This window comes from Heterocephalus glaber, unplaced genomic scaffold, assembly GCF_053883595.1.
Source record: "Heterocephalus glaber isolate CG9 unplaced genomic scaffold, H.glaber_assembly_v1.0 deba00001606, whole genome shotgun sequence".
NCBI classification, from domain to species: Eukaryota; Metazoa; Chordata; class Mammalia; order Rodentia; family Bathyergidae; genus Heterocephalus; species Heterocephalus glaber.
Window position 1 is genome coordinate 28786376 of NW_028258377.1, and position 23585 is coordinate 28809960.

Consider the following 23585-nt stretch of genomic DNA (forward strand, 5'->3'; position numbering starts at 1 on the left):
CTGCGCTACAGAGCTAGACTGTCTAAGAAACAACAGGGCCTGGGATTTAGCTCAGTGGTGCCGCTGCCTGCCTCTCAGGCGCAAGGACCCGAGTTTGATCCACAGTACCAAAAAACAACAAATATATATACATACACACACACACATATGTATCATGTGCTAGACACACCCCTAGCTCCTGTGAGCCAGAGTAGATAGGAGCAACTTTGCAGCTTTCTGGAACTGTGTCTCCCTTCACACTGCAGTCTGGTTCCTGCCCTGCCTGATGGTGGCTTCATTGTGAAATGAGTACCTTGGGCGGAGAAACTCCTACAGGCCCTTCCTCTACCATCATACGTGTTAAAAATAAGATAAAATAAAGTGATACATGTAAAGAAGGCACAAAGGCTGGGTGCTTTCCTCTCTACACAGGGATAAAATACTAATTAGGGCCCAAGCGGTGGGAGGCCCAGGCTCCTGGTTTTCTGCCCTTAGGGTTTCAGACAAAGCATAGGGCGGAATAGAAACAGGTCAATAGTTAAAACACCAAAGGCAAATACCTCAGGCCCGGAAATTCCTGCCCTGCTAAACAGCAGGGCCTGGGGCAGTCTGGGAAGGGCTCTGTCCGGTAGGCCGAGACCTGGCACAGCCTGTGGGAGGAGGAGTGGGAGCCTCAGGCCTTAGCCAGCCTGTCTGCTTCTGCTCTTCCGGCTCCTGGTTTCTTCTCCTCCTGTGAGTCCACTTCTAGGAAAAAAACTGATACTAGCTCAGCTTTCTACAAAATTTTTTGCTGTTCTGGGGGTTGAACCGAGGCCCTTGCACACGTTAGGCAAGCACTCTACCAGTGAATTAAAGCTCCCAGCAAAATCGGTGAGAATGACTATTATACCCTGGGCTAAGAGGCCTCATCCTTATAAGCTGATCTCATTTCATCTTTTTTATTGTGGTAAAGTGTACATAATGTAAAATTTACCATTTTAACTTTTTTTTCCAGTACTGGGGGCCAAAACTGGGGTGCTTTACCATGAAGCTACACTCTCAGCCCTTTTACATTTTATTTTGAGACAGTTTCACTAAGTCACCTTAAAGTTGTGATCTTCCTGCTTCAGCCTCTTGAGTAGCTGGGACTAGTTACGCACCACCATGCTCAGCTGAACTCTTTTTAGGTGTACAATTCGGTGGCATTAGGTACATTCCAATCAGTGTGGAGTCTGCCTCCCAACCACCACGGTAGTAATTTTTGCCTCAAAAGTTGCCTGTTCTAGGTACTTCTTGGGGGTTGTTTGTTGATTGCTTTGGTTTCATTTGGGTTTCAATTTGGGTTTTCTGAGAAAAAGTCTCACTGAGTAGCCCAGGCTGGGCTTGAACTTCTTATTTATTTTCTTTTTTGGGGACAAAGTCTCGCTATGCAGTTCAGGCTGACCTTAAACTCACTATGTAGCCCAAGCTGTCCTCAAATTTATAGCAATCCTCCTGCCTCAGCCACCAGAGTGCTAGGATTACAGGCATTTACCACCACACTTGGCTGTAAGTACCTGTATCTGTCCTGTACTATTTGTCCTTTTTGTGCCTGGGTCATTTCACTTAGTGAGATGTTCTCAGGTTTCATTCACGTTGAAGCATGTATGGGAATTTCATTCTTTTCAGAGTATTTCCTTTCATGTGCATACCACACTGTTTATACCTTCATCCATGAGTGGATTTTGGGTCCCCCCAGCCTCTGCTTTTTCTTTAATTTTGCTGTTGTGAATAATTCTCTGTGAACATGGTATACAAATGTCTGGTCAGGTCCTTGGCTTAAATTGTTCCAGGTATTCTTAGAAGTGCTGGATCACTCATTTAATCTTACTGTCTAGTTACGAAGGGAGGTAAAAATTGCTATATTTTACCAATAAGAAAACCAAGTCTCAAAAAATTAATTTGCCCGTGTTCAGGAAGTAGATTAAAGGTATGCTGGGTTAGGGGTGCAGCTCAGTGGGAGAGCATGTGCTTATTGTGGGAGGAGCCCTGGGTTCAGCCTCCAGCTCCAAAAATAAAAGTCTGCTGTTAGCCAGGTGTGGCAGTACACCCCAGTAATCCCAGGACTCTGGGAGGCTGAGGCAGGAGGATAGCAAGTTCTAGCCCAGGTTGGGCAATTTGGTGATTTAGCAAGATCCTGTCTCAAAAAAAAAAAAAAAAAATGGGCCGGGGATTTAGCTCAGTGTTTCCGGCCCCTGCCTCGAAAGCGCAAGGTCTCGAGTTCAATCCCTGGTACCAAAAAAAAAAAAAAAAAAAAGAGCTGGGGATATAGTTTATTGTCAAGGCCCTGGGTTCAATCTCTAGTACTACCACACACATAAAAAAGATGTATTGTTTCTGTCTGTCTGTCGCTTTAGACTGTGAGCCTCGGGGGCATTACTTTTTTTGAAACTGAATGGCCTTCCCTCCTCTCTCGCCTCTTCAGTTCCCAATGCAGTGAAGAGCAGCACTGACCCAAGCCCCAGGCCATCCACACCTTCAGACACTGCTGTGCCACAGGCACTGAACCCTGCTGGGGATGGAGCCGCAAGTCACAGCTCCAGGTCCTCCTGAAGCTTACAGTCTAGGGCAGAAGAGAGATAGATATTAAGCATCTTAATCACACAAAGATTATTCAATCATAGCTGTGTCAAGAGCTGGGTGGTCCCCTGTTCCACCATAGCCGCTCACCAAGCCCCACAGCTACTGCACAGCTGTCTGGTTTCCAAGGCTGCCACCCCCAACAGTCCTTCCGGCCCCCATCTCCCAGCATCTGTGCCCTCCAGCCCATTCTCACCTGTGACCCTAGCACGTCACAGGTGAGTTACCCTCCCCTTCCGACCTGCAGACCTGCAGACTGAAAACAAGGACCTGCGGGTCCCAGGATAGGCCCTACCCAGGGCTTCACCCCAATGTCATTGCTCCTGGGGACATCATTCTGTGTAGCGCAGGGCTGTCCAGGGGCCTCTGTTTCCTAGGCGCCAGCAGTTCCTCTCCCTTCCTCATCCCCAGCCATGACAACCGAGAATGTCCAGTCACTGCCCGGTGTGTCCCCTCAGCGTCATAACTGCCCCACACCTGCTCCGTCCCAAGTGAGCGCTTCCCCACGTGGTGACATCACACACATTCAGATTCCTCAGGTCTCCCGAAGACTCTGGAAGCCCACCCTGGCTGGGAAGAGGAACACTGGAATTTCTTGGCAACTTCTGCTTCAGCACACATGGTGAATCCTAGAGACTGCTTCCGGTTCACTGTCCCAGGGCCAAGCTGCTCAGTTCTCCAGCTGCCAGAGTATTAGAGGCCCTCAGCTATCCTCTCTCCAGGACCTGGTTCTCTCTTTTTTTTTGAGTCAAAGTCTTGCTACGTAGTTTGGACTGGCCTTGAACTCATTTTGTAGGCCAGATTAGCGTCAAATTTCTCACAATTCTCCTGCCTCAGCCTCCCAAGTGCTTGGATTACAGATGTGTGCCACATGCCTGGATTTTTTTTGCTCTTGGTGGCATATATATTTTTGATTTTTTGAGACAGGGTCTTGCTATGCAGTCCAGACTGGCCTTGAACTCACTATGTAGCCCAGGCCCGCCTCGAGCTCACCACAATCCTCCTCCCTCAGCCTTCCAAGTGTGTTTTTTTGCTCTTGAAGAGCATCCATGTACTGGTCCACGATAGGAGAAAACTGCATCGGACTTCCAGCTTCAAGTTCCCTGGAGGATTATGGGGCCTTTGTTATGTGTACATCATATTTCTCTTTGTCCTCCTCCTTCTCCTTCCTCTTCTTCTTCTTCTGGGGCTGAGGCAGGGCCTTCATATAGAACTACATCCCTAGCCCGTTTTTTGTCTTCTATTTTGAGACAGGCTGTCACTAAGTCCCTAAACTGCCCAGGCTGGCCTTGAACTCTCAGTCCTCCTGCCTCAGCCTCCTAGAGGGCCGTGATTACCAATGTGCACCGCCACATTGAGCTATAATTCATCTTGTCTCTTGCTCTTCTCCTGCCTTCTTCCTCCCAGATCACTGACTTTCAGAGCAGCAGCAGCATCTCTAGCACACGCCCTGCGTGCAAACCTGAGTCCACTTCCCAGGGAACCGGGCCCTAACAGCAACTAGTGGGAGCTGTGGCCACACTTGGGCCATGAATTTGCCATTGAGGGTCTAGAGAAATTATAAATCAAGTTGCCCCACAATGGGTCCTGGTACATTTACTAAAAGGCAAAAACCAGGGGGCTGAGGATTTAGCTTAGTGGTTCCACTGCCTGCCTCACAAGCACAATGTCCTGAGTTCCATCCCCAGTACCAAAAAAAAAAAAAACCAGCTGGGCAAGGGCTTCTAGGAAACTCCAGCAGTTGGGGCCCTGGGCTCACTAATCTCTGGTTCTCTGGAGAGATGTGTGGGAGGCTCCTTGGGTTGCCTGAGGCACCAGCAGGCTGCAGAGCTGTGGAAGGGTAGAGAACAGTCACCAACCTAAGAGACCGCCTAGGAGGAGGACTTAGACCAGCGCTCACAGGGTTGAGGCAGGAGGATCCTGAGTTCCAGGCCAGCCCGAACCACCTCAGTGAGATGTCTCAAAAAACCAAACCAGGCCGGGGATTTAGCTCAGCAGTTTCGCTGCCTGCTGCGCAAGCGCAAGGACCAGAGTTCGATCCCCGGTACCAAAAAAACCCCAAACCAAACCAAAAAGCTCAGAGCAATGGCTCCCCCATGATTACATATAGCCAGTGAGGGGAACTACTGGGAGTCAAGCCCAGGATTTTCGGATTGTAATGCCCATGTTGCTACCACTCCCATTCCTGCTGCTGTGACTGCAAACTCATCCGGGACACCAGCGCTGCACGGAGCCCGGCCAGGGCCTTTGGGATGACAAGGCGGAGGCACTGGCTGGTAGCTGTCAACCTGTGTGTGGATGCTGACCCGTGACAGTAGATTTCGAAAACACTAGGAGGAGCGGGATTCATTCGGAGACCGACAACTGTGACCGCCACCATCAGCAAGAGATGCAGCTTAGGTGTCGGGGCTCTCTTCACCAACGGAGAAACCACAACTTAGAAAAGTCATGGGACCTAACAAAGATGCTGGTTGATGAAAGAAACCAGACTACGGCACGGAGAGCATGGACAGTGAGCTTCCAATGCAATGCTCCTCCCTGTCTGTCTAGGTCAGTCTGACCTAGATCTGGAGAAGGGGCTGCTGGCTGCTCCCCGCTCCATTCACACTGGGGGTGGCTCTCAGGAGGCCAGGGTCCCGGCATCCTACAGCGCTCCCTGTATCACCAGCTCCATTGCAGACTGGGGCCTCTTAGGGAAAACCACAAACTCCTGAAGAAACTCAAGGACTTTCTGCATGCGAGAGGAGAGATGCCGGGAAAGGGCCTGACCAGTGCCCTCGTGGGCTAGAAGCAGCCTCCAGAAAGGGGACTGAGAGTGAGCAGTGCCGTGGATCCTGTCACCTGCCGGGCCCCTGCAGGAGCTCGGAAAGTGTCTGCTCCATGACGAATGGAAGACTCTAGTTACACGTCACCTTCTCAGAGAGGCCTTGGTTGACAACCCTATTCCTCCCTTTGTTTGAGGGGGTGTTCAGTACTGGGATTGAACCTGGGGCTTAGTACATGGTAGGCAAATGCTCTACCACTTACATCCCAGCTTTTCTTTTTTGGTGTTGGAGACTGAACCCAGGGCCTTCACATTGAGTTACATCCCTGACCTATTTTTATTTTTAATTTTGAGGTAGAGTTTCATTAAGCTGTTAAATTGCCCAGACTGGGATCAAATTTGTTTTTCTTTTGTTTTGTTTCTGGTACCGGGGATCGAACTCAGGGGATCGAACTCAGGACCTCGACATTTGCCAGGCAGATGCTGTGCCACTGAGCTACAACCCTGGGCCAGGATCAAATTTGTTATCCTCCTGCCTCAGCCTCCCAGAGTGTTGGGACTATGGGTGGGTACCACCAGGAATACCTGGACCAGATGTTTTATTTTTAATTTTGGGACAGGGTCTCACTAAATTGCCCAGGAGGGACTCAACCTGAAGATCTTCCTGCTTCAGGCTCCTTCATAGTTGGGATTATAGGCATGTACCACCATGCTTAACTTATTTTATTTGAGGCTGGGTCTCCCTAAATTGCCTAGGCCAGCTTTGAACTTTTCATTCTCCTGCTTCAGCCTCCAGAGTAGTTGGTATTACAGAAGCAGCTGCCTGGCTATTGTTCAAGATTAAAAATAAATCAGCCATGGGCTGGAGATTTAGCTCAGTTGTTCCACCACCTGCCTCGAAAACGCAAGGTTCCGAGTTCAATACCCAGTACCAAAAAAAAGTATGATCTTTAAAAAAAAATCAATCAATCAATCAATCAGCCAGCTGTGATGGCACAGACCTGTAATCTCAGCACTCCTGAGGCTGAGGCAGGAGGATCACAGTGAGTTCAAGGCCAGCTTGGACTACATAGTGAGACCCTCTCTAAAAGCAGAAACAAAAACAAAAACCCCACAAAAATCAAGCTGTGAAAAAGCATCTTTCAAATTCACTTTCTTTTTTTTTTTTTGTACCGGGGATTGAACTCAGGGTTTTGTGCTTGCAAGGCAGGTGGCAAACCACGGGACTAAATCTCTGGCCCTCAAATTCACTTTCTTCACCTTGGAATGCCCCCCCCCCCCCCAATTTCTGGCTGACAATGAAGACCTTGGGCTCTGGGTGGGTCTGGCAGTGGGGCGTAGATTTTTTTTCTCTTCTTTGACAGTAGTTCCAGTAGGAAACTGTTTCTAAATCCAAGATAACAGAAACCATTTATTAAGCCTCAGTCACAATGCTAAGTGATTTACATACATTTCCTCACTTAATCTTCACAATGACCCTATAAATGGAGTCCTATTATTATGTTGTTTTTACAGAGGAAGAAATTGAGACATTAAGTAAATTGTCCAAAGTCACACAGCCAGGAAATGACAGGATTCAGTGACTAATGAGTTATTTTATTAAAAAAAAATTTTTTTTTTCCGGGGCCAGGGATTTAGCTCAGTGGTTTCGCCACCTGCTGTGCAAGTGCAAGGACCCAAGTTCGATCCTGGGTACCAAGAAAATTTTTTTTTCAGTACTGGCGATTGAACCTAGGGCTTTCCTATTGAGCTACATCCTCAGAACCTGTTTATTCTTTAAAACAGAGCCTCGCTGGCATGATAGTGCACACCTGTCATCCCAACACTTGGGAGGCTGAGTCAGGAGGATCTCATGAGTTTGAGGCCAGCCTGGGCTACATAATGAGACCCTGTCTCAAAAAAAAGAAAGGACAGGCCTTTACTAAGTTACCCAGGCTGGCCTTGAATTTGAGTTTTTCTTCCCTGGGCCTCTGCCTCCTGAGTAGCTGGGGTTACAACTGTGCACCTCCAAGTCTGGCTACTCTGGTAGCCTTTAGTGACAATCCCAGGAAATGTGAGCCAGTGTTTGGCACAAAGCCACAAAGCGTTAGGGAATATTCGGAGATGGTTTTTTTTTTTTTTGGTAGCAGGGATTGAACTCAGGACCTTGTGCTTGCGAGGCAGGCGGCGGAGCCCCTGAGCTAAATCTCCGGCCCTAGACGTTAGGGAATCTGACGTGGGGCAGCGCACACCAGGCCACCAGTGAGGAGACACCTGCTCGGTTGCTCCGGAAGGCTGAGAGCTCTGGGCTCTGGACAAATCCCTTTTCTGTCCACTGCAGGACGGGGACAGGGACGGGCAGGGCGCAGGTCCCGGCGGGCGGGAGACTTGGGGCGGCCTCTTGTGAAGGAAGACAGGGCAGCAGGCCCCGCGTGAGGTAGAGGGAAGGGGCGGCCAGGAACAAGGACAGGATGGCGACACTGGCTTCTCCGTCCCTCCTCCGTCAGCACCCACAGACCCGGACGGAGCCTGGGAGGAACCGAGGTGTGGAGCCAGGAGCCGGACAGAAGGCGCCTTGGGGACCGCAGGGCCCGGAGCTCTCCTGGGGCGGCTTCTCCCCTCCGCGCCCACCGAGTCAAGGCCGGAACGATGTGCCCGGGGCAGGAGAAGAGAGGGCAGGCTGGCTGGGCGTCCGGATCAGACCCCGCTCCTCCTGCCCACCAGGTCCCCTGGCTCTGCACTCCCCGTCCAGGGAACGGGCTTGGGGTCCTGTGACAAGGCGACCCCGGCCCTATTTTATTCACTTATTTATATGTTTCTTTATTTTGTACTGAAGATTAGACCCAGGGTCTTTGCAACGAGCTCCATGGCCGGCCTTTTTACATTTTTTTCTGTTGAGACAAAACCTCACTGAGTCAGCACGTTTTCGATCCTCCTGCCCCAGCCTCTCAGTGTCCAGATTACAGGTGCACAACACCAGGTCCAATTAGGTAACCCCCCCCCCCGAAATTCATGTTCATTGTAGCAAAGTTAGAAACTTGGATAATTGGGACATGTACATAAACATAAAGAAAATCTGCAGTAGGGGCCGGGGATTTAGCTCAGCGGTTTCGCCGCCTGCTGCGCAAGCGCAAGGACCTGAGTTCGATGCCCAGTACCAAAAAAAAAAAGAAAAAAGAAAATCTGCAGTAGTCCTGCTACCTAGAATAACCATTCACTCATCTATCTATCTATCTATCTATCTATCATCTGTCTATCAATCAATCTGAAACAGGGTCTCACTATGTAGCCCAGGCTGGCCTAGAACTCTAGGTGATCCTCCTGCCTCAGCCTCCTGAGTGCTGGTATTACAGGCACAAGCCACCACATTCAGAGCAACCATTCACTTATTTAATTATTTGCTCTCGAACTGTACAAATAGTTTTTTAAGGCCTGCTATATGCCAGGCGTTGCAGTACATGCAAAGGGTACAATAGTGAACAAGGCAGATCTTCCTTCCTTTCTCCCTCCTCCCTTTCTTCCTTTTTTTTCTTTTCTCTTTTTTGACAAGGGCTTGGTGTGTAACCCAGGCTGGCCTAGAATTTGCAGTCCTCCTGCCTCAGCTTCTCGAGGGCTGGGATCATAGGTGTGCGCCACCACACCCAGCTTGGGAAGTTTTCTGTGACCATTCTGAGGCTTCCTTTCCTGCCTGCATTGTTGCAAGAGTTTGTGTCGTTGTCTGGGAGACACAGCTGGTGCAGCTGGGCCAGCCAGCAGAGTCAGCCCAAGGGCTCCACCCTTAGCCCTGAAAGGCCAGGATTTCAGGAAGCCCCTGAGGGCCTAGCAAACCTCTCCCTCCAAAGTGGGAGCCTGTGGGGCGAATACTGAAGGAATCTGCCGACCTGGTGATGGTTAGGATAGACATAGGGGGCAGTATCTTGGGTGGGGCCCGCACCAGGTTCCCTAGGCCCACCTGGTTGCTGTCTCTGCCTGGCATGGAGTCGCTGACCAAGGAGTGCTTGAGTTAATGGTCAATCTCATTATGGGGACTGGATGGTCTTCTATGCTGGGATTTGACTTTGTAGTCTGACAGCCTCTTCTACCTGCCAGTCTGAAGTGAAGATCTGGCCTCGAGATTGAGGCCAGCCTGGGCTACATAGTGAGCTCAAGGTCAGCCTGAACTACATAGGGAGGCTCTGTTTCAAAAACAGACAAAAAGAGTGAAAGAAAAGAAAAAGGAAGTGAAGCTTGTTATCAGAGGGGAAATATTTTTACTTTTCACTGGTTTAAACCTTTTTTTTTTTTTTGGTACAGGGGATCGAACTCAGGTTCTGGTGCTTGCGCAGCAGGTGGCGAAACCACTGAGCTAAATCGCTGGCCCTGGTACAAACCTTTAAACAGCACTGCATTTGTTTGATTTTAGAGTTTATGCTTGTGTGATTGATAGGGTCTTGTCATATAGACTGTGCTGGCCTTGAACTCTCAGTCCTCCTGCCTCAGCCTCCCAGTGCTGGGGTTACAGGTGTGCCCATCACTGCTGACTACAGCATGCACTTTGTCCTTAAAGTTCCTCCAGGCTTCCTGCCTCTTGTTTCTCATTCCCCTGTGGAATCCTCTCCCCCAGAAGCGGCTGGACCCAGTGATGGGCCTCCAGACCATAGCACAAGCGAGGGGCTCCCTCTCCTGAGGTCAGGCATGGAGCTGTGGCTTCTTTCCTGCTCCCTGCTTATGTGGACGACTCAAGCTGTGTATTCTGAGACGTTCTGTGGCGTACACCTTTGTGGTGACCACGGGAGAGCAGCCCTGGTCAGCTGCCTCTGGGAGCCGAATCCTGTCCGTATTCACAAGGGAGGTTTGGATGTGGACCATGTTAGTCAGGGCTCTCGAAGGAGGCGGAACCAGTGAGACACAGAGATGCCCTACGGGGAAGTGGCTCACCGGGTGACGGAGGCCGAGGAGCTGCAGGAGCTGCTGTTGCAAGCTGGAGCCGGTGGTCATCTTCTAGTCGAACTCCAAAGGCCGTAGAGGCAAAGTGGCTGTTGGCGTGAGTCCCAGTCTGAGGGCAAAAGGAGACAGATGTCCTAGTTTGAGCAGGCAGGCAGGAGCAAAAGAGGTAAATTCAGCTGGGCCTGGTGGAACACCCCTATGATCCCAGCACTTGCAGGCTGAGGCAGGAGGATCGCTGAGGCTTTGAGTTGGAGGCCAGCCTGGGCTACGTAGTGAGACCTTGTCTCAAAAAACAAAAACAAAAACAAAACAAGAGGCAAATTCATTCTTCCTCTGCTTTTTCTTCTGTTCAGGCCTTCGAAGAACTAGACTAGAGAGTGCCCAGCCACATTCAGGAGGGCCATGTACTTCTCCAGGTTCGAGGGTTCCAATTTTCACCTATCTCACCGGAAGTGTGGTCACACGGTACAGAATTCAGGTTTTATCTGGGTTCCCTGTGGCCCACTGAAACGGACACAAAATCAAACAGTGCTTGGACCCTTCTCCGGGTGAGATTTGGACAAGGCCGCAGTCCCAGCTGATGCCATGGCTGCAGGCTTGTGAGAGACCCTGAAACAGACAGCCTTGTGAAGCCATGCCTGCTCTTCCATGTATAAGGCCCTGGGTTCAATCCCCAGTACAGGAAAAAAAAGGTGGGTGGGTGGTTTTTTTGGTACCAGGGATTGAACTTGGGACCTTGTGCTTCTGAGGCAGACAGCAAAACCAGTAAGCTAAACCTCTGTCCCTGTTTGTTTGTTTTTGAGTCAGGGCCTTACTATGTACTTCAGGCTGGCCTTAGCTCATTATACCCCACACCATCCCTGGCAAAACAATGTATCTTGTTTAAGAAACTAAGAAACTAGCAGGTATAGATAATTAATACCAACTCGCTACAGAAAAGTACACATAAGTGCACAGTTGGATGTATCTTTTTATTTATTTATTTTGTTTTTTTGAGACAGGGTCTGCTATGTAGTTCAGACTGGTCTTGAACTCACTATATACCCTAGGCTGGCCTCAAACTCTCAGCAATCCTCCTGTCTGAACCTCTCGAATGCTGGGACCACAGGTGTGTGCCACCAGGCCCAACAGGATATATTCCGAAAAGCTGAAAATACCTGTGTAACTGAGACCAGGAAACAAATCATCAGAATCCCAGAACACCTCACTCATGTGCCTTTCAAAAAAATTTATTTATATTTGGGGCTGGAGATTTAGCCCAGTGGTGCTGCTGCCTGCCTCACAAAAATCTAGGTCCCGAGTTTGATCTCTAGTACCAAAAAAAAATTATTTTGCAGTACTGGAGATTAAACCCAGGGCCTTGTGCATGGGAGGCAGGTGTTCTCCTAGTGAGCTACACCCTCGGCTTCACTGCCCTTTGAGTCACAAATTGTACTGCTTTCCTTTGCCCTCAATAACAAATCAGTCCTATCCTGACTTCAAACAGCAGAAATTTGTTTTGTGTGTTTTAGTATATTATATACATGGGCTCATACTACACAGGCAAAATAGCTTTTTAGGAGATTCTCAGAGTGAGCCACTGAGATGGGGGGGTGCTGAACTGACTTTCTTTTGATTTTTGTTTTGAGTACTGGGGATTGAACCGAGGGCCTTCACAGTGAGCTACATCCCCAGCTCATTTATTATTTTTTATTTGGAGACAGACATGGTCTTGCTCAGTCACTAACTTGTCCACACTGAGGCTGAACTGGTGATCCTTCTGCCTCAGCCTCCTGGAGTGCTGGGTTTACAGGTGTGTGCCACCAAGCCTGGCTCTCATCAACGTGTTAGTCAGTAGTCATCTATCACCCTCTGGGTCTAGAAGCAGCCAAGCTGATTGTAGAAGAGAAAGATTGGTTACCTAGCCAGAAACAGGCTCAGAGCAGGAGGGACAGCTCATTCAGTGCCTGTGATTTGGCAGCTTCGTCCTAGGCGAGTCCTAAATCTTTTCCCCCTCCATGTTATCCTCCATCAATTACTAAATTCCCCAAGAGGAACACAGGGCTTTGCTTTTTTTTTTTTTTAAAGATCTTACCAAGCCATTACATTGCCCAGGCTGGGGTTAGACTTGGCGTCCTCCTGCCTCAGCCTTGAAGCGTGCTGGGATTTCAGGTGTGTGCCACTGTGCCCATCTACTAAGCCATTTTTAAACATATTTACTCCTCTGTGAGCCAACACCCTGGCATGGGAGGCTTTATTAGTCTTTTAGAAGTTTGACTATTGGAGGTCAGCACCTCTCAAGTATGGTCACCCCAGATGTAACCGCAAGACTTAGTTTCTAACCCTCGTTGCAAACAATTACTGAACTACCCTGCCTGTGATTGGAGGTCTTCGTGACACACTTTGTATATGTTACATAATTAAAAACCAAATTTTGTGGCCGGGGATTTAGCTCAGTGGTTTTGCCGCCTGCTGCGCAAGCACAAGGATCCGGTTCGATCCCCAGTACCAAAAAAAAAACCCCCAAAAAACAAATTTTATTGGAGGGTAGTCATCATTACGATATAAGTGCGATCACACAGTGTGTGCACCATAGCTCATCCACGAGGAAACAGGGTCAGCAGCTTGCCTAGATCACCCTCAGGTCACTGAGCCAGGCCGTGGGATGCAGGCTCCTTTGTTTCCAGTCTGAGTCCTTGGCCACTAAACTGTTGTATCCTGCAGTTTGAAAGATAAGCTGTTTGTGCCAAGGAGGATCTGTGGGAGCCACCACCTGCCAATCATCTGTCCAGTCCTCCACCCAGCCACCAGGCACTAATGCCATGTGGCCATCCCTGTGGCCATCCACGACACAAGGAACTAGTGTCCCCTTTACACTAATTCCATGCGAGGGGAAGCTGACTGCTGAAGTAACTAAGACAACATCACATGGAAGAGCCAAGTTCCTCACTAGATTTAAAATTCCCCGACAACCCCCCGCCCTTTCTTTCTTTGTTTTTTGAGACAGGGTCTCCCTCTGTAGTTCAGGCTGGCCTTGAATTCACTAGGTAGTCTAGGCTGGCCTCTTGTTTCAGTGATCCTCCTGTCTCAGCCTCCCCAAAGCAGGGAGAGAGGCGTGCACCACCACGCCCGGCCTGAAATGAAATCCCTGAGAAATAGGTTCCTTAGATTCTTCCACACACAACAAACCAAGAGACTTAAAATAGGAGTAGAGAAGTGGGAGCATCAGTACACTGAAAAGAGAGGCTTTCTGTACCTGTCACACAGCAGAGGCCAGGAATGAAAAAGGCTTTTGCAGGGAACCACGTGTGTGCCTTTCCCAGGGCTGGTGGAGAGAATAAGCAGATTCAAGGCGGCTGCAGCTTAATCTAGGGTCCAGAATGGCTCTCCTCACCCGTGAGCACTTTCCTTCTGTGAATCAGTAGCTCCCTAGAAAGTAAGATCAGTCCTTTGTTTTTAAAAAGTGAAGTCAAGGAGAGCGTTGCTCCTTGTCAGGAAGCTGGAGCGGCTGCCACGCGGTTCTAGGAAATGTCTTGTACATCGTTCTCCTCCCACCACCTAGTAAAACGACTGGCAGGGTAGCACCCCAAAAGTGTTTGTGGGTGTATTTTCAAACTTTGTTGTTTTCAAAGAAATCTGTCGTGCCCACTTTCGGCCGCAAGCAGGTCGGCGCCTAGAAATAACATTTATTCTAAGGATCTCTGCGCAGGGATTCTTGGGAAGCGGTTCCCCTCCCGCATTTTCCCGTTACTCCTCCTCTCAGATGCCTTTCAAAGAACTGGCACGCCACGTGATTCCTTCCTTTCTCCCACCTCCGAAGACCTGTCTGATAATGGGCAGAAGTGGAAGCCAACCATAGAACTGTATTTCCCCTTTCAGCCAATAGAAAGAGGCTCTAAGTAGACAACTCTGTTTGGTGACTTGCCACGCCCCCCTCAGGCCCGCCCCCACTCCACCTCCCAGATTGGGCATTTGACAACTCATTTGGCCAATGAGAAGTTCCTACTCTGTGTGGAAGGGTTGGACTGAGTAATGACAGACGTCCCTGTCTGGCCAATGGGACCGCACAAGTGCGGGAAGGGTGTAGGACCGAGCCAATGGCGTGGTGCCAATAACGAGCATGAGGGAAAGGGCGGGACGAAAGTGTTCGCGGGAGGGAGGGGAAGGCCTAGGGAACTAAGCAGCGCTGCCGCCGCCACCGCTGCCGCTCCCGCCGCCGCCGCCGCAGCCCAAATCGGAGGAGGGAGAAGCCAGGAAGAAAATGGCGGCCGTGGCTGCAGAGGCGGCAGCGACTGCGGCGTCCCCCGGGGAGGGGGGCGCCGGCGAAGCCGACCCGGAGATGGAGCCCATTCCCGGCAGCGAGGCGGGCACTGACCCCCTCCAGGTCACCGCCACGGAAGCGTCGGTGCCTGACGGCGAGGCCGAGGGGCAGCAGTCCTCCCCTCAGGCCGACGAGCCGCCGCCGCCGCCAGGGGAGCTCGCCCGCAGCTCCGAGGCGGCGGGGCCGGAGCCCGAGGCTGAGGAGAAGCTGCCCGCTTGGGCGGCGGAGCCAGCGGCCGCGGCACCTCTAGAGGTGCCGGACCTCGCGCCTCCCCCGGCCCCGCGGCCCGAGCCGCCGCCGTCGCCGGCCCCCGAGGAGCGCGAGGAGGCGCCGCGGTCGCAGCCTGCAGCCCCAGCGCTCGTGCCGCCGGCGGGCGGGGACTCGGCGGTGTCGCAGCTGATCCCGGGCTCGGAGGTGCGGGTCACGCTGGACCACATCATCGAGGACGCACTCGTCGTGTCGTTCTGCCTCGGAGAGAAGGTCTTCTCGGGGGTCCTCATGGATCTGTCCAAAAGGTACCGTGCCCGCCCCGCTTGCCGCCGCCCGCCGGGTCCCTCCGTCCCGCTCGGTCCCGCGCCCGCCCAGGTGGGCTCCGGGCAGGTGGCGCGTACCCCGCCTGGCCCTGGCTCCCCGCCCCGGGGCGCAGATGGGTTTCTGCAGAGAGCGGGGTGCTGGGCGGGGCGGATGCGTGCGAGGCGCTCGACTGTCCTCAAATTCACCTCTAACTCGAGCGGGCTTGGAGAATGGGGTTCCCTACAGCTCACCTGTCACCGTGCGGAGAACCTTTGTCAATGTGCACCTTCTGTTTCTGTTGGATGTAGTTCCCGTAGTAACTTCAACAGCGGAGTACCTTTGGCTCTTTTTAATGATAGTTTTAAGACTGCGTAAAGAAATGGGACATCCAGGTGTTTCAGCTTCTCCCTCAGTGTGTGGCATCAAAGTGTTGAAATGACTCCAGATGCTGTAGACAGTTTAAATTCACTGTTTTTAGGGACAAGATTGAGTTCACCTAGGAAGCTCTGAACAGTACATTTTCATCTTCTGATTTCAAATGTGTAGGGACAGTTCGTTAAAGAGGTGAAAGTGTTTTCAGTCTGGAGTTACCTTTCTGTTCTCTTCTTTTGCAGATATGAAGTGCAGAGACTCCCACTCAAGGCTTTCCATTCTGTTTCCTGCAACAGCACACACTGATGATGTCTCGCCTGTTTTTTGGGAGGTTTTTTTTTTGGTACTGGGGGATCAAACTCGGGACCTTCTGATGGAAGGCGGTGAAACCGCTGAGCTAAATCCCCGGCTCTCTTGCCTGTTTGGAAATGGCTTGTGTTTTACTTTTAATTCCTTGTCTCCCTATCAAGACACAAGAATCCCTTAGGGCGGGGGATTTAGCTCAGTGGTTCCGCCGCCTGCCTCGCAAGCCCAAGGACCGGAGTTCGATCCCCCGTACCAAAAAAAAAAAAAAAAGACAAAAGAATCCCTTCTCACTTGGGAAAAAGCCATTTAAATCATGTTGAAGGTGTGGTGTTTGGGGGAAAAATGTGGAGCCTTTACAATTGCTCTATGTGGTTTTAACCTTGTTTTTTTTCTTTTAATAATTTTGGGTTGGTTTTTTGCACTTTTGCTTTCATAGTTAGAAAGCAGGATACAAGTATGCTTTCTACTGATGTATTTATTTAATAGCAAGAGAGACACTCCTGTGTATGCTATTGAATCAAACAGAAGAGGAGGCCAGTGACTGTGTGAGAATCTGAATTTCAAATCTGCAAAAGAAAGGTCCAAAAAGGTAAGTTGTTTTGAGAATGGAGTGGAATGGATAGTGCTTTCCTGTTTTGAGGTAATTGTTCTATCAATTTTTAAAATTTTTTATTTGTTTGTTTTTTGAGATGGTCTGGTTGTCAGACTAGCCTTTGAACTCACTATGTTGCCCAGGCTGGCACTGAACATCCTGCATGTTCTTCTGCCTCAGCTTCCCAGGTGCTGGGATTGCAGGAATATGCCACCACCACCAGCAGTTTTTTAGTTTTTTTTTTTTTTAGTCCAAGCTGGCCTTGAACTCATGTATCTTGTCAGTGTTTTATTTGTTGAAAACTTTGGTAGTAAGTTTTACAATTTTGCATTTTGGTCCATTTTACCAACAAGGCTTTTTAAAAACAGCAATTTCTTTTTCTTTTTTCTTTTTCCTTTTTTGGCAGTGGTGGGTCAGGGCACCCAGGGCCTCCCTTATGCTAGGCAGGTAGGCTGTACTACAGAGGTACAAGCCTAGCCATAAACAATAATTTCTTTTTTTTTTTCTAACGATAATTTCTTTTGTTGGATAATTTTTTCTTTTATTTGAAGAGATTGGTCTTAGTAAGTTGACCTACCTGATGACTTGGGTTCAAGTTGATAACCTGGGTTCAAGTGGTTTTCCTGCCTCGTCCTCCTAGAACAGCTGGGACTGTAGTGGTTGGGACTGTAGGCCTCCTGTGTCACTGTTCCTCGGCTGGGAGGAGCTGTGTTATGTTTATATGTCTGTATGAATGTTGGCCGTACTGGGCATTGCATGCAGGGCCTTCCCGCTGAGCTATATCCACAGCCCTTGTTACATTTTGAGACTGGGTCTGGCTGAGTTGCTGAATTACCCAGACTGGGCTCAAACTTGTAACCCTCCTGCCTCAGCCTCTGCGTGTACCATCCTGTCCAGCTAAGGAGGGTTCTTTTTTTTTTTTTTTTTTTTGTATGGGGGATCAAACTGAGTCCTTGTGCTTGTGCAGCAGGCGGCAAAACCACTGAGCTAAATCCCCAGCCCTAGGAGGGTTCTTAATATAGATGTTTTCCATTTGAATTTTTTTTTTGGTACCTGGGACCAAACTCAGGATCTTGTGCTTTCAAGTCCGGCTGCGGTCCATTTGAATGTTTTGAAGTGAAAGGATCTTGTTCTTAAGGTTTAAAAACAACTATTAAGAGAATCATATCAGCTCTTTTACTTGAGTGCAGGGATGGAACCCGGGCCTTGTATGAAGGCTAGGCAATCACTCAACCCCTGAGCTACAGCTCCACCCCATAGCAGCTTTTAATTCTGGAAATGCTTGTTGGGCACAGTGGTGTGTCTGTGCCTTGGCCCCTGCTAGGAGCTTTGAGAACAGTGTATGTGACACCGTCCCTGCCTTTCAGAAGCTTCCCTGGGAGAAAACTGTCACGGAGGGATGGGGAAGTAAAGCGCATGGCTTTAAAACTTAGCTGTGAAGGAGTCATTGTCGGCTGGATGACTAACTCGCTGAGAACCCCCCCCCTTTCATGAGTTACTGTAATGTGGAAAATGGACTTGCTGCTAGATTTCAGAATCTGCTCTTACCTTTTATTTTTTTGGGAAGGGGGCATGGGGAACCAGAGCCCCAGGCACCCTAGGCAAGGGCCGCACCACTGAGCTACATCTGACCTTCACTGTCCAGGAGATACTTTTTGTTCAGGAGATACTTTTTTATTCTACATCACTCAATTTATTTATTTATTTAATTTTTTAAAATGTTTAAAGCTGTCTCATTTATAATTTAGGCTATTTAGGTAGTATACTTATATTGAAAATGGAAGCGAATTTTTCAATTGCTTTTAAAAAAAGTAAATAGTAATTAATGAATTTACTGTTATACTCAAAATTGTCTACGTTTAAGGTGAGAATCTTTGCCAATAGAAAGGCGCTGCTCCAAATTGTGAATGGTATTACAAAGAGCTGCAATCTCTTTGTTTTTTTCTTCTTGAAGATGTTGAAGCTTCCTTCTGTAGATACTCTGTGGGGAAATAGTAGCATCTGGATATGGTTTTGACTTAGTCTGAACTCTTGCTAGTTTGGCATCAAGCTCCAGCTGTAGTTTGATTATTTCATTTTGCTTTTCTTTTTCTTGAGTTATTAACTTTGCATTTAACTCTGAGATTTCCATCTCCTTTTTCTTTATTAGATCTTTGTACTTTTCTTCATTTAATTCAACTTTTTTTCTGCATATCTTGATAAAGTTTGCTTATTTCTATCTTATGTTCTTCCTCTTTGATTTTCATTTCATGTACAAGTTTGGCAATATTATTCTTGTAGTCCTGTTTGAGATTTCAGCTTTTCCCTTGTCATATCAGCATTTCTTTTTAGTTGTTCATTTTCACCTCTCAAATTGTGTTGATATTCAATGGTCTGTGGTAGCCCTTATGTCATGAAGAGCAGCACATTCTTTAATTGAGGCTTCCTTTGTTTGCACTACTTTTAATAAAGAGGTACTCTTTTCCAACTGAATTTCCAGTATGTTATTCTTTCCACTGGTTTCTATCATTTTCTTTTCTATCTGAAAAATCCTTTATAAGCTTGTCAGTATTCACACTGCTAATCTTTTTTGTACATCCTTCGCTACTTTGATCCATGCTTGAATTGCTGTTGTTCCTGGTTCCTCAAAGTCTCCCCCGCCTCAATTCTACATCACTCAATTTAAAAATAATTTGTATCCTATTAAAATTGGCTTTTGAGTTAATGCCTGCTAGGCAGACGAAACAAAGTTTCTCTCCTAAATGCCTATTTTGCGCCAGGCATTATATCTCCTGTGTTACTCTATAAATACTGGAGGTGTTTTTCTGTTACATAGGAGGTAATAGAGGTTCTTTTAATTTGGCCAGTTAGTATGTAAGTGGCAGAATAAGGATTTAAATAAACTTAGATTGGTCTGATTCTAAAACCTTTTCTACTTTAATATTAAAATGGTAGTGGGGCTAACAAGCTTTCTTTTCAGCAGAGAGTGAAAACTTGTTTCTGGAATTTAGTGCTTATCTGGACTTTAGTGGCCATATGGGTTTTGATTCCTGCCTGTCCGGTGGGATAATTGGGAAAGAATGAACATTTGGGAGACTGTCACTGTGTGCCTTTCTTCACTCTTCAAAAGGCCTCGCTGCTGCTTTTATTTTATTTTTTTTCCTCGTGGTACTGGCAAGTGAACCGAGTCTTTACTCTGAGCTGCATCTTCAGCCTTCTGCTCTCCTTGTGTGTGTATTTTTTTGGGGGGCTTACCGGGGATCTAACTCAGGACCTTGTGCTTTCAAGGCAGGCGTCAGAACCACTGAGCTAAAATCCCCAGCCCTCCCTTTTGGTTTTTGAGACAGGGTCTCACCATGTAGTTCAGGCTGCCCTTGAATGGGTGCTGATCCTCCTGCCTCAGTTTCTCCAGTGCTGGGATTACAGGTGTGTGCCACCACACCTGACTTTTTTTTTTAAAGTTTTTAATGTTGAAGCTGAATGTAGTGATGATGCATGTAATTTCAGCACACTGGGAGGGTGAGGCAGAGGAGGCTCACAAGTTCAAGCCTCCTATGGGCTACTTAGTGATTTAATGAGACCCTTTCTCAAAATGAAGGAAAGGGCTGGGGATGTAGTTCAGAGTAAGTTCTTGGGTTCCATCCCCAGGCCACTGAAAAAAACAAAAGAAAAAGGGCCGGGGATTTAGCTCAGTTGTTCCGCCTGCCACCTGCCTCTGAAATCGAAAGGTCCTGAGTTTGATTCCCGGTACCAAAAAAAAGAAAAAAATATTTAAGTACTAGGGATTGTGCCCAGGGAAAGCATCCTCTCTTCCGCTGGGCTTTGCCTAAAGCCCCTCTGCAGTCCTGAGCTAATTCATGTGGCTCTGGCCAGCCTGCCAGCTCAGGTAAGCACACACAAGCTCACAGACTTTATGCCTCAGTTTGTTTATTTTTGCAGTAGGGGTGTTGAACCCAGGGCTCTTGTACTAAGTAATATCCCCAGCCTCTTTTTTTTGGTACTGGGGTTCAAAGTCGGGACTTTGCACTTTCGAGGCATGCAATGGAACCACTGAGCTTAATCCAATCCCCAGCCTTTTAATTAATTAATTAATTAATTAATTAATTAACTTTTGGTACCTGGGATCGAACTCAGGTCCTTGCACTTGCGCAGCAGGCAGCAAAACCACTGAGCGAAATCCCCGCCCTGCCCCGCCGCCCCCCCCCAATAGAAAAATTTTTTAGGACTGGGGATTTAGCTCAGTGGTACCACCACCTTCCTCGAAAGCGCAAGGTCCCAAGTTTGATCCCCAGTGCCAAAAAAAAAAATTTTGTTAATGTTTTGAGAGATAAGAGTTGCTAAGTTGCTCAGCATGGGCTCAAACTTGGGATCCTCCTGCCTCAGCATCATCCCACAGTGATAGGATTACAGGTGTGTGCTACCACGAGTAGCTTGCCTCTGTTGGTATACAGTTACATGCAGTATCATGACTTTTCAGAAAGGAAGAAAGGCATTATTGAACTGTTTTTGTTTTTTTTGGTACCGGGGATGGAACTCAGGACCTTGTGCTTGCGAGGCAGGTGGTGGTGGAACCACTGAGCAAGATCCCTGGCCCTTGAACTGTATTTTTTTTTTTTTGTATATCCTTTTATCGGTACATTTTAGGTGTACAACATAATGACACTGAACTGTATTTTGATGGTGGTTCCATAAGATAAAATCACCTCATAGTAGCTGCACCAGTTTGTGCAGGTGCACACCATGATGTTCTCAACAGTAACAGTGTTTTGTTGTTCTTTTGGTACTGGAGATTGAGCTCAAGGCCTTACACATGTTAGGAAGCACTTCGGTTAGCCATATCCCCAGTCCTTTTTTTCTTTGTTGACAGGGTCTTCTATGTAGCCCAGGCTGGCCCCAACTCCCCTCGATCCTCCTACGTCAGCCTCCCAGCCTCCTGGGATCACAGGCGTGCTCAGCCACACCTGGCATCCCCAGTCCTTTTTATTTTTGTTTCTGAGATTGGAGATCTTGCTAGGTTGCCCAGGCAGGCTTGAACTTGTGATCCTCCTGCCTCATACAGGTGTGTGCCATCGTGCTTGGTAACACTTTTAAGAACCTGTGGCTCAGCGATGCATACCTTTAATGTGTAAAGTGAGCAGAATGACTGGGTTGTACCATCCTATTGTTTTTTTCCCCTCAGTACTGGGGATCGAACTCAGGACCTTGTGCATGTGAGGCAGTTGAGGTACCACTGAGCTGTATTCCCGGTCCTGTACCATCCCATTTTGACTGCTACTTTCTCCTTTCCCCTTAGTGTCTTGCTTTGTGGCCATAAATGACATGGTCCCCCTTAAAGGGGAGGTTATTTTGAGTATCTGGTTAAAAACAAATTTTGTGTAGCATAATGTGTATCTGAAACTGAAAACCTTCAGATGAACCATTCATTCTCAGTTTGCACCTCGCTCTCTGTGTTTTTGGTGATTGTTTCTGTGCTGGAGAACCCGGGCCTTGCACATGTTGGGCAAGTGCTTTATCCCTGGGCTACGGCCTCAGCCTTCTTAGTCTAAATAACCTGCCCACTGCGCAGCTAAGTAGCAGTCTGACTCATAGCATGGTATGTTGATGAAGCCTATAAATTCTCTTTGGGGCCAGCACGCCTGTAATCCCAGCACTGGGGAGGCTGAGGCAGGAGGAGGATCTCTGTGAGTTCAGGCCAGCTTGGGCTGCATAGTGAGTTCAGGGCTGGCCTGAACTACAAAGGGAGAGACTCTGTCTTTTAAAAAAAAAATTCTCTTTGTGTTTGTCTGTTTCTCTTTCTTCCTTAATCTTAGGCTTTTATAATTTTTTTGTTTTGCTTTACTTTTGAGACAAGCTCTCCCTGTGTAGCCTTGGGTAGCTTTGAAATCAAGATCCTCCTGCTTCAGTCTCAGTGCTGGGATCACAAGCGTGTGCCTCCATGCCAGGCTTGTGTTTGTAATTTTTTTTTTTTTTGTTCTGGGGATCGAACTCAGGACCTTGCGCTTGTGAGGCAGGTGCCAGAACCACTGAGCTAAATCCCCAGCCCTGTAATTTTTGGTGTATAAAAACCATTCAGGTTACCTGCCTTAATTTTAGAATAATAAATCAACCATGTACTAACTCTCTTTTTTGTTTTGGTGGTACTGAGGGTTGAAACCATTGTCTGCTCTGGACTGTATCCACAGATCTTCTCCCCCCCCCCCCCAGCTCTTTTTGAAATTTGAGACAGAGTCTCCTTAAGTTCTCCAGGCTCAGCTTTATTTAATCTTCCTGCCTCACCCTCTCGGAGTGCTGGGATTACCTGTGTGTGCCACTATACGTGGCCTGTGGTATCTTTTTCTTGGACTTTTTCTTATGGGAAATGAACCTGCATGTGACATTGCTCAGCTTCAACATTTATCACTTTTTACCTTTCAGCCAAATTTGTCACATCACTTAGCTGCCTCCACTGGATTATTTTGAAGCAGATCCTAGGCATTGACATAAATATTGCAGCATAGATCTCTAAAAAGATAAAGATTTAAAACCACACTATCAATATCACACCTAAAATAGTAATGACAGCTTTATAATATCTTGACATCTACTCGATGTTAGAGTGTCTCAAAATGAACATCTCTGCGGGCATCGTCGCCCATACCTGTAATCGCCCATACCTGTAATCCCAGCTACTCGATGGAGGCTGAGGCTGAAGGATGGCAGTTTAAGGCCAGCCCGAATACCCTCATAAAAGGGGGCACCTGGGGCTATAGCATGCATCAGGCCCTGGGTTCAGTCATCCTCAGTACTGGGGTGTGAGGTTGTAGCAAGGAAAGAAATTAACATCGCCAGAATGTTTTGTTTAAATTAGGATCTGCAAGTGGTTGATTTTTTTTCTCAAGTCTTTCCTTTTAAAAATTTCTTAAAATCTAATTTTTTTTCTGGTACCGGGAATCGAACTCAGGACCTTGGGCTTATGAGGCAGATGTGGCACCACTGAACTAATTCACCAGCCTCTCAAGTCTCTTCATCTGTAGTTCTGCCATTACTTTTACTTCCTTACAATTTCTTTGTTAAACTATGGGCTTTGTAGAATTTTCTACATTCTGGATATGTTTTCCTAAGTATACTTGGATGCAATTTCATGTTTTAAAATAGTTCTTTAGCCAGGCGTGGTGGCCCACACCTGTAGTCCCAGTACTGGGGAGGCTGAGAGGCAGGAGGATTGCCTCAAGCTCCAGGCCCACTTGGGCTACATAATGAGTTCAAGAGTAGCCTGAACTGGCTGGGGATTTAGCTCA

The 23585-nt window shown here is 48.1% G+C and overlaps 1 protein-coding gene and 1 long non-coding RNA gene across 25 annotated transcripts in view; one reads left to right on the top strand and one right to left on the bottom strand.

The window, feature by feature from the left end:
• Window positions 1-9707: 9707 nt before the first annotated feature.
• LOC110344844 (uncharacterized) lies at window positions 9708-13990 on the bottom strand. The gene is made up of 2 exons (XR_002387729.2): window positions 13482-13990; window positions 9708-10355 (listed from the first exon to the last, which is right to left on the bottom strand). It is a non-coding gene; the product is annotated as an uncharacterized LOC110344844 (long non-coding RNA).
• A 344-nt stretch (window positions 13991-14334) lies between these two features.
• Pwwp2a (PWWP domain containing 2A) overlaps window positions 14335-23585 on the top strand; it is a 38793-nt gene continuing 29542 nt past the window's right edge. For 10 of the 24 annotated variants that reach the window (XR_015444816.1, XR_015444817.1, XR_002387743.2 and 7 more), the window contains exon 1: window positions 14376-15061. Coding sequence is in view for 14 of the 24 variants with exons in the window: in XM_087194884.1 (XP_087051010.1) it covers window positions 14487-15061 (575 nt within the window). In the remaining 10 variants the exon portion in view is untranslated. Of the gene's footprint in view, window positions 15062-15673; window positions 16327-23585 lie in introns of those variants that run through there. The other 14 variants (XM_087194891.1, XM_087194896.1, XR_015444818.1 and 11 more) reach the window with 11 other exon arrangements.